The sequence below is a fragment of the Mobula hypostoma genome, chromosome 9 (genome assembly GCF_963921235.1).
Source record: "Mobula hypostoma chromosome 9, sMobHyp1.1, whole genome shotgun sequence".
In the NCBI taxonomy this organism is placed as follows: Eukaryota; Metazoa; Chordata; class Chondrichthyes; order Myliobatiformes; family Myliobatidae; genus Mobula; species Mobula hypostoma.
In genome coordinates this window covers 41,122,942-41,141,009 of record NC_086105.1, presented here as the reverse complement: position 1 = coordinate 41,141,009, position 18,068 = coordinate 41,122,942, and the positions used below count along the sequence as shown (strand labels likewise).

General features: G+C 39.7%; 1 protein-coding gene across 8 annotated transcripts in view; it reads left to right on the top strand.

Annotated features, from left to right (window-relative positions):
- Positions 1–18,068, top strand: part of slc13a1 (solute carrier family 13 member 1) — a 73,501-nt gene that overhangs the window by 9,458 nt on the left and 45,975 nt on the right. For all 8 annotated transcript variants that reach the window (XR_010019230.1, XR_010019229.1, XM_063058134.1 and 5 more), the window contains exons 3-9: positions 5,013–5,149; positions 5,533–5,717; positions 5,819–5,915; positions 10,256–10,304; positions 11,632–11,789; positions 14,536–14,655; positions 16,135–16,233. Coding sequence is in view for 6 of the 8 variants with exons in the window: in XM_063058134.1 (XP_062914204.1) it covers positions 5,013–5,149; positions 5,533–5,717; positions 5,819–5,915; positions 10,256–10,304; positions 11,632–11,789; positions 14,536–14,655; positions 16,135–16,233 (845 nt within the window). In the remaining 2 variants the exon portion in view is untranslated. The remainder of the gene's footprint in view (positions 1–5,012; positions 5,150–5,532; positions 5,718–5,818; positions 5,916–10,255; positions 10,305–11,631; positions 11,790–14,535; positions 14,656–16,134; positions 16,234–18,068) is intronic.

Here is an 18,068-nt window from a genome sequence, read left to right as displayed (position 1 = left end):
ACCCTACAGGTGCTGGAAGTCTTTGGCAATGCACATACAATGCTGGAGGGACTCAGAAGGGTAGGCAGCAGCTATGGAGGGAAACAAACGGTTGACATTTCATCATGACTGAATATGAAGCAGGCAGAAGATGGAATACGAAGGTGAAGGGAAGAGAAAGAATACAAGCTGGCAGGTGATAGGTGAGACCAGCTGAGGGAGAAGGTAGGTTGGTAAGGTAGGGTCAATGATGTAAGAAGCTGGGAAGGGGTAGCTCTGTCTTCACCATCCCATCTGACTATTCCCTCTGTGAGGTGAAACATGCTGTCCTCAGCAAGAGCATTGGCTTTGTCCCCCTTTGTCCACACTGCATTTAAGTCTGTGCCTACCATAATGCCAAGCTCTTCTTCCATCGCCTCTGTCTGAAAACCTACTTATTTGTCAATGGTTTCTGCCTCCAACACCCTCCCCCCCTCAAATGATGAACCCTTCTCCCATCTTGAACTCTCCTCTTCTTGGACATCCCACTCTGATCTTCTGCCCGCTTGTGGCTCTGTTGATTTTTAACTGCTGACGATTTATCAATAGTGTCAACTTTTCCACTTCATTCACCTATTCCAACCTCACTGCCTCCTCTCTTTCTCCACACCAATCCTAACCTTACCACCAAATTCACAGATGAGGGGGGTGCTGAGGCAAGATGGCATCTCTCAGACATGTCCTCTTAATTACATCTTAAAAAGCACCCCACTAAGAAGCATCAGGCCATAACCTCCCACATCATCACCAACCTCATTGACTCTGGAGATGTCCTGTCCACTACCACCAGCTTCATAGTTGCTTTACCCCGCACTGCTCACTCCTGCCTCCTGCTTAAGATCCACAAATCCGACTGTTCAGATAGGCCCATTGTTTCTGCTTGCTCCTGCTGAATTGTGTCTGCATGTCTTAACTCAATTTTGGCTCCCTTGGTTCAGTCCCTGAACACTTCTATCCCACATCACAAAGTCCTTAAGCCTCTCCACTTCTTTCTGGACAACAGGCCCAACCAGTTCCCTCCTCCATCTGGCAGAAATGGCTTTTACCCTCAACAATTTCTCTTCCAGCCCTTCCCGCTCTCTGTAAGCTAAAGGTGTAGTCATGGGCAGTCACATGGGCCCCAGCTATGCCTGATTTTCATTGGCCATGTGGAACAATAGGAGGTCCAACCCTACACCAATAACACTCTCCAGCTCTGCTACATTGATGACTGCATTTGTGCTACTTCTTGCACCAAAGCTGAGCTCATCAATTTTCATCAATTTGGCCTCCAACATCCACCCTGCCCTCAAATTCCCTGACGCCTCTCTCCCCTTTTGTGATCTCTCTGTCACTGTCTCCAGAGATGGACTGTAATCTTCTTACAAACCCACTGACTCTCTCAGTTATCTTGACTATACCTTTTCTCGCCCTACTGCTTGAACAAATGCTTTCTCCTTCTCTCAGTATCTCTGCCTCACCGTACCAGTTCCCAGGATGAGGTTTTCCATTTCCTAAGATGGGTTTTGCCATTGACCACATTTTGCATGTGAAGCTGCCCTCATCTGCATCTCCTCCATTTTCTTCACGTTACTCTCACCCCATATCAATGTGCATAGGGCTCTCCTTGTCCTTACCACCACATGGAATTCTGTAGCAAGTACATTATTTTCCACCAATTCTTTCCTCTCCACGGATGCTACCATTATGCACACTTTTCCCTACACATACCCCTCTCTGCCTCCTGGCACTTAATCCTGCAAACATAACAAGTGCGCCTCCTGCCCTTACACCTCCTCGTCCGTCACTATTCAGGGCCCCAGACAGTGCTTCCAGGTGAGGTGATGCTCCACCTGCAAGTCTGTTGGGGTCATCGACTGCATGTGGTGTTCCCGGCACCACCTCCTCCTCATTGATGAGACCCAATGGAGATTGGGGGAATGGCAATCACTCTCCCCACCACAAAATGCAGGATCACTATTTCAATTCAACTTCGCATTCCCATACTGACATGTCTATCCATGGCTTCATCAATTGCCAGATTGGAGGAGCAACATTTATATTCCATCTGAATAGCCTCCAATCTGATGGCATGAAATATGATTTCTCTAAGTTCTAGCAATTACTTTCCCCCATCCATTTTACCCTCTGCAACTTCTGTTTTTTTCCCCATTCACCATTCTGGTTACCATCTCTCTCCTTCTCTTCTCCTTCCTCCCTCTCATAACTCACCCATCACCTGTCTCTGGTCACCACACATCCTTCCCTTTATTCCACAGTCCACTTCCCTCTCCTATTAGATTCTTTCTTCTTCAGACCTTTACTCATCCACCTATCACCTTCCAGCTTCTCACATCATTCCCCCGCTCCCTCATCCACCCACTCTCACACTTCTCATGCTCTTAAACTTTTCGATGATTTTAAGTTCCCTGGCCCCCACCGCTTTATTTTCACCATGGATGTCCAGTCCCTATATACTTTCATCCCCCATCAGGAAGGTCTCAAAGCTCTATGCTTCTTTTTGGATTCCAGACCTAATCAGTTCCCCTCTACCACCACTCTGCTCCGTCTAGCAGAATTAGTCCTTACTCTTAATAATTTCTCCTTTGGCTCCTCCCACTTCCTCCAAACTAAAGGTGTAGCTATGGGCACCCGTATGGGTCCTAGCTATGCCTGCCTTTTTGTTGGCTTTGTGGAACAATCTATGTTCCATGCCTATTCTGTTATCTGTCCCCCACTTTTCCTTTGCTACATCGATGACTGCATTGGTGCTGCTTCCTGCACGCATGCAGAACTCATTGACTTTATTAACTTTGCCTCCAACTTTCACCCTGCCCTCAAGTTTACCTGGTCCATTTCCGACACCTCCCTCCCCTTTCTAGATCTTTCTGTCTCTGTCTCTGGAGACAGCTTATCCACTGATGTCTACTATAAGCCTACTGACTCTCACAGCTATCTGGACTATTCCTCTTCTCACCCTGTCTCTTGCAAAAACGCCATCCCCTTCTCGCAATTCCTCCGTCTCCGCGCATCTGCTCTCAGGATGAGGCTTTTCATTCTAGGATGAGGGAGATGTCTTCCTTTTTTAAAGACAGGGGCTTCCCTTCCTCCACTATCAACTCTGCTCTTAAACGCATCTCCCCCATTTCATATACATCTGCTCTCACTCCATCCTCCTGCCACCCCACTAGGAATAGGGTTCCCCTGGTCCTCACCTACCACCCCACCAGCCTCTGGGTCCAACATATTATTCTCCGTAACTTCCGCCACCTCCAACGGGATCCCACCACTAAGCACGTCTTTCCCTCCCCGCCTCTCTCTGCATGCCGCAGGGATCGCTCCCTACGCAACTCCCTTGTCCATTCGTCCCCCCCATCCCTCCCCACTGATCTCCGTCCTGGCACTTATCCGTGTAAGTGGAACAAGTGCTACACATGCCCTCACACCTCCTCCCTTACCAGCATTCAGGGCCCCAAACAGTCCTTCCAGGTGAGGCAACACTTCACCTGTGAGTCGGCTGGGGTGATATACTGTGTCCGGTGCTCCCGATGTGGCCTTTTATATATTGGCGAGACCTGACGCAGACTGGGAGACCACTTTGCTGAACATCTACGCTCTGTCCGCCAGAGAAAGCAGGATCTCCCAGTGGCCACACATTTTAATTCCACATCCCATTCCCATTCTGACATGTCTATCCACGGCCTCCTCTACTGTAAAGATGAAGCCACACTCAGGTTGGAGGAACAACACCTTATATTCCGTCTGGGTAGCCTCCAACCTGATGGCATGAACATCAACTTCTCTAACTTCCGCTAATGCCCCACCTCCCCCTCGTACCCCATCTGTTACTTATTTTTATACACACATTCTTTCTCTCACTCTCCTTTTTCTCCCTCTGTCCCTCTGACTATACCCCTTGCCCATCCTTTGGGTTCCCCCCGCTCCCTGGGCCTCCTGTCCCATGATCCTCTCATATCCCTTTTGCCTATCACCTGTCCAGCTCTTGGCTCCATCCCTCCCCCTCCTGTCTTCTCCTATCATTTTGCATCTCCCCCATCCCCCTCCAACTTTCAAATCCCTTACTCACTCTTCCTTCAGTTAGTCCTGACGAAGGGTCTCGGCCTGAAACGTCGACTGCACCTCTTCCTAGAGATGCTGCCTGGCCTGCTGCATTCACCAGCAACTTCTATGTGTGTCACTCTCACACTCACCTGGTCTCACCTATCACCTGCGGCCTTGTATTCCTTCCTCTTCCCTCATTTTCTTATTCTGGCTTCTGTCACCTTCCTTTCCAGAGCTGATAAAGAGTGTCTGCCTGAAACGTCAACTGTTTATTCCCGCCATAGATGGTGCCTGACTGTTCCATGGGCATTTCTCACTTGCTATTATGTGACTTGATTTGGTGCCTTGTGTGGCATTACACATCTTTGCAGGCACAAGGCAGGTTGATCAGTCAGTCAGACTGACTGGTTTTAACACGCACCTTAACAGGGTGAAAAAAACTGTTAATAATTTACATTTAACCATCTAACAGAAGGCAAAATTAAGTCAGGCATGGATGTGAAAAAAGCAGAAACTTAAATGCTAACTAAAGAAAAAAAAACAAGATTTCAAGATTTTAATAATCATTGATATTTAATGATCTGTGGGATTGCGACTCCACATTTTGAAACTTTGTTTCAGGGCAATAGGGAGTGTTGATAAATATCTATGACTGCTGAAGCCATTAAAACCTCTTACACTTCATTCAATAAGCACTAATGTGTTGAATGGTTTTTACATTGAGAATAGTGTTCCAAAGTTGAGGTTCATGTCATTCACTGAATCTGTGTTAGTTAGATGTTTAAAGGTTGCCTCTATATATACACACTGGAGGTAGAAGGTAACTTGCAAATTTGTTTTGTTTAGTTGTCCCTCCTCAGAATGGTGGAAGCCACTTGTGGGGAACTTCACTGTCATTGCAACTGTAAATTCTAACCCAACTATTTAATTAACTATTTAATAAACATTTTCAGGTTGCAACTGCCTACTTCAAAGATTTTCATGTTCTGTTAATCGGCATTATTTGCTTGGCTACTTCCATTGAAAAATGGAATCTACACAAGAGAATAGCCCTGAGGATGGTGATAGTGATGGGAGTCAATCCTGGACGGTAAACATTTCTACAGAAATTAACATAATAGCATTTTGACAAGTCGAATTTAATAAGAATAGTGTAACTGAACTTGAACCAGTTTATTATTAGTCCAAATCTTGAAATGCACTTTTCTGTGTGTTGTGCAAAAGAATTTAAGCAAAAACCTGAACATACAGCTCAGTACTTGCTGAAGGGAGGATTGTTTGTATTCATTACAAAATGGGAGAAAGTCACTTGGTCCTGCTTGTTCTTGAGAAGATTGTGTTGAACATTTGTGACTGTTCTTCCATAGCAGAGCTATGGAACCTAAGATAGGTTATGACCAACATTGCTAATTTTAGATGAATATTTCTGTAGAGCCTTTCTGGTTTTTGTTCACAATGTTCTGTGTTTCACAGGTTAATGATGGGGTTTATGCTCAGTTGTGTCTTCCTCTCAATGTGGCTCAGTAACACCTCCACAGCGGCCATGGTAATGCCAATAGTTGAGGCTCTTCTTCAGCAGATTATGAATGCAGAAGCAGCGGCTAATGTCACTCAGAATCCTTTGTCTGGATTCACCAACCAAGCTTTGGAACTGAATGGTAATACACAATGCGCAGACTCATTTTTGTGCTCAAACAACCTTATTTCCTTCAGTTAACTAGTTTTATTTACACTTCCTTTGCTACCTTTCAAACCAAAGAGGAGGGATCTGTAATGAAGAAGTTGGAAGAAAAGGAGGAAATAGTAAAGGAAGAGGAAAAAGAAGAAGTGAAACAAAAATACAAGCAAATGAATGGGTATGGGTAATGTAATTTTCAAAGACTATCACTGTGCTATGGGCTATATTTGATGTGACACAGTTAATTTCCTTATTTGTAATGCAAGTTTTTTGGGTAACCCCAAGTGATTGTTAATGCAGTTCCAGTACTTTGAAGAGCATTTTAACTGAATTCTGAAGGTAATTTTGAATAGATGATTCAGCACCTCTAGCCTGTAAACTAGCTGCTAGAGCATTAGGTCTCGGCCTGAAACGTCGACTGCGCCTCTTCCTATAGACGCTGCCTGGCCTGCTGCGTTCACCAGCAACTTTGATGTGTGTTGCTTGAATTTCCAGCATCTGCAGAATTCCTGTTGTTTGCTAGAGCATTGTTTTTCAGTTAATTTATTACTGCTTTATGTTGTTTCTGAATAGCTTCACTCAGTTCAACCAAAGTGGTTTATAGAATGTGCTAGCAAAAAAGTGATTAAGTCTCTGATGTTCACCCCAGTTGATACTATTGCATGGGTAGGTAATTAGTTTGTTGAAATTGTTCAGCAGTTTCATTTTGTAATATGATTCTACTTTAGAGTGGGATTTTATCATTATGTTTGTCACTTTTGTTAATATATGACTGAAACTTTCCCTTTGGTACTGAAAGATAAGATCAATGTTGGCCCTTTGTTCAGTATTGGTGTACATAACATGAGTGTAGTACAATTGCTCCGATTGTGGTTCAGAATGTTCACTTATCATTAAATTCCTTCCCATTGAATTCACCTTTTGGTACCCAAGACAACACTGAATAACTAAAACAAAGTTTGAACTCTTTCTACTCAAGCAATACTTAATATAAAGAAACACACTAAAGTGACAATTTTTTTTCTAATTTTTTAAAGGTAGGATTTTTCTTTACAGTCAAATAAAATGCATAAAGTACTTAAATTTTGGGAGAATTAGACCAATATTTTATCTATGTCTTGACTTCCTGGCTCGGCTCCTCCAGGTGCATTGGAGATGTTCTATAATCCTTTGTGTGTCCAAATGTAATTGGACTTGATTGTATTGAATAAATGGAATTTATACAAAATATGAAAAATGAAGCCCAATGCAATACTTGTTTTAAAGACAAGACAGAAAGTTAAGTGCTTTCATTTCCTTTCTTTCTTTCCTAAGTAGCATTAGAGGTGTAAACCTACTCTTTCAAATCAGAGTCAAATTTGCTTGTATCATATTTATAAAACATAAATTAACATTTTTCCCATCCCACTTATTTTTGCCAGAAATGTTACAAACATAAAATGTACCTTTTTTGAAATAACTTTTCCTCCCTCAAAGTAACTTTTACTTGCCAGAATTAACATTTTTCCTAGTTAAGGAACCACCATCTTGGATATTCATGGGGTTCTATGAACAACCAATAAGAATTTGGATTAAATCATATTTGATAAGTTTTTCCTCTAACAGGCTCAGTATGGACAAGTTCATGTTGATGACCTGTGATGCAAACCATTTCAGAGGATAAGATAGGTTGTGCTAACGAGTGCCTTCAATGCTGCTATGAGTGTTCACTATATCTGTCAATACTGCAAAACACAAGTGAGCTTACCTATTGCTATCCTTGTAAATTGATATCCTACATGATGTAGAGCATTGACACGGGAAAACAGCATCCATTATTAAGGACCCCCTTCACGTAGGTCATGCTCTCTTCTCGCTGCTGCCATCAGGAAGAAGGTACAGGAACCTCAGGACTCACATCATCAGGCTCAGGAACAATTATTAACCCTCAACCATCAGGCTCTTGTAGCAACGGGGATAATTTCACTCACCCTCTAGGGTTATTTGAGAAACTGAGTATGGGAGTTGATACTGTGATGCACTTCCAAAATAAGTAACTTCCAAGTCAAGAAAAGTACATTCGAACTAGCAAAGACCAGCAATTTTATAGTAATATTAGAAATAAGCAAAATAACGAATTAAGCGTAACTAAGCAAAGTTAGCAAAGCTATGTGGTCAACAAAAAGAAATATAATTCCCTGGTTGCTTCTAACTCTGAACAAGACTAAACCTAACTAACTAAGCCAAAGCATGAACTTGTAATTATAGACCTATCACATCTTACCACATGTGACAAACTACCGTTAATAAACACACAGCACAAAATACAATACAGACAGACAGAAAATACATACATGGCTCTTACATACCCCGTCACTGAACTGTTCCCACAATCTATGTACTAACTTTCAAGAACTCTTCATCTCATGTTCTTGATATTTATTGCTTATTTATTTATTAGTATTTTTTTTCTTTCTTTTTGTATTGGCACAGTTTGTTGTGTTTTGCAGACTGGTTGCCCACCCTGTTGGTGTGGTCTTTCATTGATTCTATTATGGTTATTGGATTTATTGAAAAAGAATCTCAGGGTTGAAAATGGTGATTTTTATGCACTTTGATAACAAATTTACTTTGAACTTTGACAATATTATCACCCTGAATTTTATTTGTCATATAATATCATATTCAAAAGCAATGATCACAGTGAGGAGAAAATAGTTTGCAGTGGTTCATTGTAACTAATCTGCAAGCCAACCCATTAGCAGTTCATATTTTAAAATTCCCGTTTGACTTGATGGTTCAGGTTTTAGTTGCATGCCACAGAAAATTACATGTGGAATTCACATTATGTTCTTTATATTTCGCTTTTAGTGTGAGCCATAAAGCAATACACTAAGAAAAAAAATGTAAAGGGACAAGATATTTGCATATTATAGCTTGACGATAATGCTTGCATTATCCCTTTTCATACAGTGGTGTAACTTTATTCAGAAGAAATGTGCATTATGAATATGAATATTACACTCTCAGGTTAGATAGCAATTTTTTTTACAGTTACTGTTGCTTGCAAGTTTCTCAAAGAGCCCACTTGGGAGCTACATATTGTAAATTCATTGTTTGTTTTACCCAAAGGCTGGGATTCAGACCCTAACCTCAAATTATTGAGCAATATCTGTCAGAACAATCTGTCATTTGAACTATCACATAAGTTTAAACACTTTTTCAAAAGCTTTGCAGATAGGCGAAAAACATGAAATACTCGGCCCGAAACGTTGACTGTACCTCTTCCTATAGATGCTGCCTGGCCTGCTGCATTCACCAGCAATTTTTGTGTGTGTTGCTTGAAATTTCCTCGTGTTAATGTGAAATATTTACTGAGTTTTCTCTCTCCTCCAATGCCATCTGACCTGCTGAACGTTTTTTGAATTCCCGATTTTGTCTTAAACATTCTGCTAAAGTATATATTTGCATCAGATATCTTCTTAACAGTAAGGCCACAGTGCAGCAATGTCTCTTATCCCACTACGCTGAGCACTGGCACTCCCCAAGGCTGCGTGCTCAGTCCGCTGCTGTTCACACTGCTGACGCATGACTGTGTCACAGGATCCAGCTCAAACCGTGTCATCAAGTTTGCGAATGACGCAGCAGTTATTGGCCTTATCAAGAACAATGATGAGATGGAGTATAGAGAGGAAGTGGAGCGACTGGTGGATTGGTGTGAGAAGAACAACCTAAGCCCGAATATGGAGAAGACAAAGGAAATCATTGTGGACTTCAGGAAGGTGCAGATGGACCATCCCTCTCTGCAAATACATATTTCCTCTGTAGAGAGAGTTAAATGCAGCAAGTTCCTGGGAGTTCACATCACAGATAACTTCACCTGGTCCCTCAATATCACCTCCCTGAACCAGAAGGCACTGCAGCACCTTCACTTCCTAAGAAGATTGAGGCAAGCAAGACTCCATCTCCCATCGTAAGTGTGTTTCACAGGAGCACCATTGAAAGCATCCTAACAAGTTGCATCTCCATCTGGTATTGAAGCAGTCGAACATCGGACTAGTAGTCCCTACAAAGGACTGTGAGAACAGCTGAGAGGATCATAGGGGTCTCCCTACCATCTATCAGGGACATTTATCAGGAGTGTTACACACACAGGGCCCTTAATATTAGTAAGGCCCCCACCCATCCATCCAGCATCCTCTTTGACTTTCTACCATCACGCTGGAAACTGCAATGCATAAGAACAAGAATGGGCAGGGTGAGAAACAGTTTCTTCTCCCGGGATATTGGGCTCCTGAAATCCCGACTGCACTGTATTCAAGGTGTTACTGGTTAATCTGTTCCATACCTTTCAATATCTGATATTAATGCACTTTAGTTTGTTATTCATCTATAGATTTTATCCTTACTTTCATAAGTTATCGTGTGTTATGTGTCTAATGTGCCTTACACCCTGGTTCTGAGAAACGTGTCTTGTTTAAGTATACATGTATGTAGTTGAATGACAGTTGACAAATTTTACCTTTTTTATCCATGCAGATGTGGCTTTGATGTAGATGTTCAAGCAAGCAATACAGAGCCAGATGAGGTAAATCCTTTCACTGTATTATTAACAGAGTACTTAACTTAACATACAACCCTAAAAATAACTATTTTGTTGTCATTCTCAAAAAAAGTTAGGAGACGCTGTTCAGCTGTAATCTTGTTAGTTTAATTTCTTTATGAGGTGCTGCTCCTCCAACCTGCTCCACCACCCTAGTGCCCACCTTCTTGTTCTGGCCTCCTTCCTTTTGCATTTTGTGCCTGTTGTTTTGTAATCATCTGCTCTATCCCTGAAGCACCTTCTTTGATGGTATTTATATAATGCCAGAAATATAGCAAAACATCTAAAAGGGCACGGCAAAGATGTAAAAGAATGAAGGAACTTATCAGAGCCAGAATTGTAGGAATGCATTACCCAGAGAATTTTAGTTTTAGAATACAGACTTGAGAAGACTTGATATTAATACTTTGCATATAAACCAAATGTTTCTTAGAAATCGCATCAATTTTAGTCCATAAAGTACACACTGTAAATTTTTCGATTTGAATATAGTAACTATTTCCGGGTGCGAGATATCACATATTATCCCTTAGCTTCTAATTAAAACCTGATTTTACCTTGGTTTTAGAGCAGCATCTTGGCTAATATTTCCTAATCAAGGAGACTTGTGACTGGTGGTGACACCTTGGTAAGCATGTGAATTTGTTAGAGATAGCGATTGAAAATATTTTCAAATGCAAAAATTATGAGATAGATGTGTTGGTTACCTTGTGGGGTAATTGAACTCTTTTGTAAGTGGTTTGATTATTGATGATGATCAGTTTTTTTCTTTTTGGCTCATAATCTTCACTCTGAATTTCAGAAATTATGTATTATCTGGGTTTCAAATATTAAAATATTGTTTTTTTAAAAAGATGAGCTTTATTTATCATGTGTACATCGAAGCGTCGAAACATGCAGTGAAATGCATTGCTTGCATCAAATCAAATCAGTGAGGATTGCATTTCTGGCACCAACATAGCCTATCTACAACTTACCAACCCTAACTGTACATCTTTGGATTATGGGAGGAAACTGGAGCATCTGGAGCAAACCCAAGCAGTCACAGAAGAATGTAGAAACTCCTTATATGCAGCAGAGGGATTTGAACCCCGTGGTGACTTCTGGCATGGTAATGGCGCTAGGCTAATCACTATGCTACTGTGCCACATTTTTTCCTTAATTAAAAACACACTCTGCATTTTTTTTCTGATTATTATTATCATTGCAATCATCTGTAATTGTCTGCTATGGACTTTCACATCCAAGACCCAGAGGCTGTGTAAAATCATCAGAGTAATTCCTTGTGATTCTGTAACTTTGTTTCTGATAGGCTTTGAAAGAAGAAGCTGTCGGCAAATACAAAAGTGAGAAAGATCGTAACTTCTGTAAAGGAATATGTCTTTGCATTGCTTATTCTACCACAATTGGAGGATTAACTACTATTACAGGCACCTCAACCAACCTTATTTTTGCTGAGCAACTTTACATGTGAGTATATAATTTTATACATTTTAATTGACCCTGGCCGGTAAATTCTGTTTCCTTTCATACTCACGCTTGGTAAAGCTCATCACAATGTAGTTAGTGGATTGAAACAGTAGTCACCAATCTTGTGTTTGTTGCCATGGATGGCATGGTGGTATGGTGATTAGTATTGCTGCCTCACAGGTCCCCAGGATTCATCTCTAAGGAGTTTCCATGTTGTCCCAGCAAGTGAATGGGATTCTCTGGATAGCTCCCCAAATCAAGCATAGGTAGCTAAACCAGACTGAGAACTATTTGACAAAATGGTGTCAAGGGAATGTCTGAGGAATGGGAACTTCTCTCAGACAAGTAGGACTCATATGAGACCAATAGGTCCATTACTGAGAAAACTGGGGCCCATATCTTTGAAAGTTATTGTGGCAAGGTTTTAAAGTGATGCGGCATATTTCCCATATAAGATAATGATCTAGTAGCAATGATAATGATCTAGTGTAAGGTGTGGATATATCTGGTCTGAAGATGTTCTTAAGAACATGAGAACAGAAGCAGGAACAGCATATATGGTTCCTTGCATCTGCTCCACCAGACAATAAGATCATGGTTGATCTTAGACCGTAGTGCCTCTTCTTGAACAAGTTCTATATCCCTTGATTTCCAAACATCTGAGGATCTATCAGGTTTTCTTTTGAACATGCTCAGCAACTGAGCCTCTTCTGACCTCTTGGTTATTAAGTTAGAAAGATCTATATAGACAGAATATGTAGTGCAATGCAGCTGATAGAATACAAAACAGAGCAGGATACAATATCACTATTGAATGAATATGACACATATACGGTAAGTATCTGGGATATCAACAAGGAAAGAATATAGATCATAGCACGATAAAGGAAAAACTTTTGACAGAATTTAATTCACGGCTTAAGAAAATCTGCCAAACAGAGCTCAATAGTAAAAACATAACAAAGGCAATAAACACTTTTGCTATACCCATATTCAAGTATTCTTTTGTCATAATATCTTGGTCCAAAACCCATCTGGAAAATTTTCAACAAGAAATAAGAATTGAAATGAAAAATTTCAGTAAACATTATGTACCCTCCAGAAAATATAATGTATACTCGAATACACTTAGATTAACACTACCTAGGACAGAAGGGGAAAGAGGAATAACAGACATTAATAAGTTACACAACAATCAGGTAAAACTTCTAGGATATATTTTCATCAATGAAAACAGGATTCAGTACTCCATGTGAGCAAATGCAAATCTGATAAGAAGTATATACCACTAAACTTAAGTGAGAGAACAAACCAGAAAAATGAAGAAATTATCACTATTGATGAAAAAGTTAACTAAGGGAAGAGCATGATGCTCCATGGAAGACATCCCCATGATCTGAGCAGACCAGATGTCAACAAGGAAGTGTTAAAAGCCCGGCTCAGAGTTGGAGACCTTTTCCCAGAAACAGAAGGATTCCATGTGGCAATACAGGACCAGGTGGTTAATGCAAAAAATTATGAAAAGTACATATAAAAAACAAACAAATTCAAGATGATCAATGTAGAAAATGCCAAGAGTAAACAGAAATCATGCAACACATAACAGGATCCCGTAGCAGTTTAACTCAATCTGTTCACTTACACAAGTTCAATCAAGTGATAAACATCATTCACCAAAATCTTGCTTTAAGATACAAATTCATAAAATTACTATAAATACAAGCCGGATCCAGTTCTAGAGTTAAATCCCACAAATTATTTTATGACTGATCTGTTATTGTAGATAGGGCTATCCATAATAATCATCTGGATGTAATAATACAGGATAAACAAACAAGAACAACTTATTTAATGGATAGAACCATTCCAAACACACATAATTTACAGAAATGAGTAAGTGAAAAACACCAGAAATATGCTGAAGTAAAAGATGAAATTTAAATATTTTGGAACATGTACAGGATATGCATTGTCCTGATAGTAATATCTACAACTGGCATCATCCCAAAGGTACGTCTCAATAGCATTAAACAATTAGGGCTACACAGTAATATCTATGTAAGTCTTCAGAAAGCCACAATACTAAACACCACTAGAACTGTGTGAAATTTCCTAGCAATAGAGAAATGAGCATGTTTGGCTATGCCCGTACCTCAGGTTAGCAGCTTCAGCTGCGAAAAAAAAATAATGCTTTCCAGCAGTTTCCCTACCACTGACATCAAGCAAGCTGGTTCACAGTTCTGTTTTCTCTCTTCTTTATTTTTTTTTTAAATAATGCATTTGACAACTTTCCAGAATTATTCAAGAATCAGTGGAATTTTGGAAGATTTTTGGCCAATGCATTCATATATATATATAAACAGAAAGTGCTGGGAGCACTTAGCATACCAGGCAACATCAGTGGGGAAAAAAGCAGTTAACATTTCAGCTTGAACTCGTTGACCTTTTTGAGGTAATGTTAAGTTGGCTTCTTTTTCCACAAAACTTTGCTTCTTTTTCTACGGATGACATCTGACTTGCTGATAGCCTCCAGCACTTTCTGTTCTCCTTTCATTATCAGTCCCCTTAAATTCTCTTATCTCTGTCTGCAAGTGGCACACATTAGGTTTTGTTCATCTGTTTTTTTTAATGGGTAAACATTATTGGGTTTTATAATTGTACCAGTAATCGTTAAACCAAGTGAGTCATTTACATTTATCAGAATTTTGTCTGATTTTCTTTTTCAATAATGTAATTTTTCATTTAGGCACTACCCAGAATGTCACTGTGTAAATTTTGGGTCTTGGTTCATACTGGTGCTCCCCGTGACTGTGATCATTATGGTTTTATCTTGGGTCTGGCTGCATATCCTTTACTTTGGTTTCAAGTAAGTTTAAACTTTAATTTTTACCTTCAGTATCCATGAAGTCAAAATCTGCTCATGATTTTTTTTTATGTTCATTGAATGAGGAGTGAAGAAACTCTAATCACACTTTTAACATAAGTGAATGCTCGTCAACATTGATTATATCAGAATCAAAATCAGGTTTATTATCAACGGCATGTGACGTGAAATTTGTTAACTTAGTAGCGGCAGTTCAATGCAATACATAATCTAGCAGAGAGAGAGAGAGAAAAATAAATAAAATAAGACATAATAAATAAACAAGTAAATCAATTACGTATATTGAGTAGATTATTTTAAAAATGTGCAAAAACAGAAATACTGTATACAGTATTTTAAAAAAAAGTGAGGTAGTGTCCAAAGCTTCAAAGTCCATTTAGGAATCAGATGGCAGAGGGGAAGAAGCTGTTCCAGAATCGCTGAGTGTGTGCCTTCAGGCTTCTGTATCTCCTACCTGATGGTAACAGTGAGAAAAGGGCATGCCCTGGGTGCTGGAGGTCCTTAATAATGGACGCTGCCTTTTTGAGACACTGCTTCCTAATGATGTCCTGGATACTTTGTAGGCTGGTACCCAAGATGGAGCTGACTAGATTTATATACTTTGTTTTAATACCAATTCATAGTGTATCTCTGCCATGAAAATTACTTTCCACTCTATTTTTCTAAGCAATTTCAAATGTCACAAGTTACAAAGGGAAAGTTATTTTTGGTGGATGTGGTTACCACAAGTGCTTCAACTGCTGAGTGTACACAGGGCCCCACGTTTGATTACATTTGTTTTGTATTTGTGATAGGCACCAATAGTTGAATGTCCAAATAAAATTCCCATTGTTCTTGAGGTAATCACATTGGCTCCAGTTAGAAAGTAAGAAAAACCTTTGTCAATTCAAGTGATATTTTCTGATTGTGTTGGCTTGTGGCCAAGTGGTTAAGGCGTTCGTCTAGTGATTTGAAGGTCGCTAGTTCGAGCCTTGACTGAGGCAGCGTGTGTGTCCTTGAGCAAGGCATTTAACCACACGTTGCTCTACGATGACACCGGTGCCAAGCTGTATGGGTCCTAATGCCCTTCCCTTGGACAACATCAGTGGTGTGGAGAGGGGAGACTTGCAGTATAGGTAACTGCTAGTCTTCCATACAACCTTGCCCAGGCCTCATGAGACTAACGGATGCCTATATAAAATTTTCTGATTGCAATGGAGAAGGTTGGAAACCAAGCAGAAAATTGAGAACAATTCAGGACCTCCACGTTAAACAACACATGCACAGATATTCTAAAACTAACACGTACCGGCTTTTTTAAGTTGGTAGATAATCAATTTATTTCCCTTTTTTGCTAAGATGAACAATTGAATGTTTGTGTGCCCTGAACACTTAGCAATTAGTAATGTCAAAAGTAGTTCACTTGTTTGGATTTGATATGGTTTCAAACTTATAATGTCAGGCTTCTTTAAAACAATGTAGCTTTTCAAAGACATTTGAATTTCGCAAAGAAAAAAGCAACCAAGAAAAAGCATTGATAAACTTGATTGAAGAGGAATACAGGAAGCTTGGACCCATGGGGTGAGACACATTACTGTATAAATACTGACTAAAAGTTTATGTTCTGAAATAATGAAAAATTAGTAAAGCTTAACTCATACATTTTGGATGTTAATGTTGATATCTCTTTATCTTTGCAAGCTAAGCTATTGGCTTCCACATGATCCATGCTCTCTTGTTTATAGCATTTTCCCAGATGTTTGAGTTGCATTTTTACTTAGCCTGATACAACATATTTTTGTGAATGTTGAATTCCTTCTGCGACATGCTACAGAACTATAAAAGGAGAGACTCCCCCATGTCACAAAAATATTAAAAAAATAAAATAATGCATGCACTGATGCTGTCAGATTCCAATCTATTTCAGTGCTATTTAGAATCTCATCACGACCACCACCAATTAAATACTGGAAAGAAATACTAGTGAACTTGACAAATGTAATGAATGAATTAAGTTTCCTAAGCTCTCTCATTAGTGGAAACAGTATAAGTGATCAATTATTAATAGTAAAAGCTGATGCTTCCAGTATCCAAGATCTAACTTCTCTTTTCAATGCATTTTGTTTTGTTTATGGTTTAGCAAAAATTGTAAGCCAATCGAAATTATCATTAGTAAACTGAAATGTGTATTTATTAAATTTGTTCTGCTGGAAATGCTATTGGTAACAATTGCACATGATGGCTTATTTTTTTTTAGCTCAGATGGCAGAGTTCCTGCTTCCTAACTCAGAATAAGGATTAGTCAAAGTTATAATTAATCACAATTCTGACTGCCACTGAAATTTTCAGGAGGTAGTGGAAAAAGAGTTGCTGAGCAAATGATTTACAAAAAGGCAAGCTATATTAATCTGTATATTGGAAACTGCATGATTATAATTTATTTTTAGAACCAAAACATCTCTAGTCCAAAAGACTGTAGATGCTGTAACTCGTAGAACTCAACACATAAATAGAGGACGCAAAGAACAGCTGAACATTACGTGCATAAAATCCATATGACATTAGATGCTTGAAATGTTCATCGGGTTAGGCAGCATCTGTGGGGAGAACAATAAAGTTAATGTTTCAAGTTTTTGCCCTTTCTTCAGAATGAGAGAGTGGCAATCAAATATTTCAGACTGCAGAGAATGGGAAGGGATGGAGAGTACAAAGGGAATGTCTGCGACAAGGTGGAAAGTTATCAATATACTGGTGAAAGAAAGGGGAGTGGAAAGGAATTTGCAGCAACATAAAAATGCAGTTAAGAAAACAGAAGTCAAAGACAATCACAAGGTGTAATCCTCACAACTTTCCAAAGTTATGGCATAAAATAATTCTCACAGTTATGCTTAAGAAATGGAAACCAGCAGTGGAAGGGGAACTCGTTGATGTGAGAAGTAGATAAGCCAGGCAAAATTGGGTGGTATTGTAACCGACTGATTGGTCTCTATTCAAGGAGGAAGATAAGGGCCCTTAGTCTATCCTGGTGTTGGATAGAGGTGCAGATTCAATATTCATGAGGAAAATAAATCAGTTGGGATACCTCTCCCCTTCCCTGTCCATTTCCTTTTCCCTTCCCTCCCCTCCCGTTCCCATTTCTTCTATATTTCCTTCTCTATCTACTCCCTTTCTCTCTCCATTTCACCATACTCAATGTAACTTCCAGGAACACTGGCTAGTTTTAATGAAAGTTTGTAATAACTATTCCAGCTTTACTTCTCCATGGATGCTGCCCGACCAGCAAAGTCTTTTCAACATCCTTCTTTATTTCAGATTTTCAGCAACTGCAGTTTCCTGTATCACACATTTCCAGTAATGCTTCCTCTCTCCTTTGTCTTCTGATATGCCCTTACAGTGCCTTGTAAAGGTATTCAGCC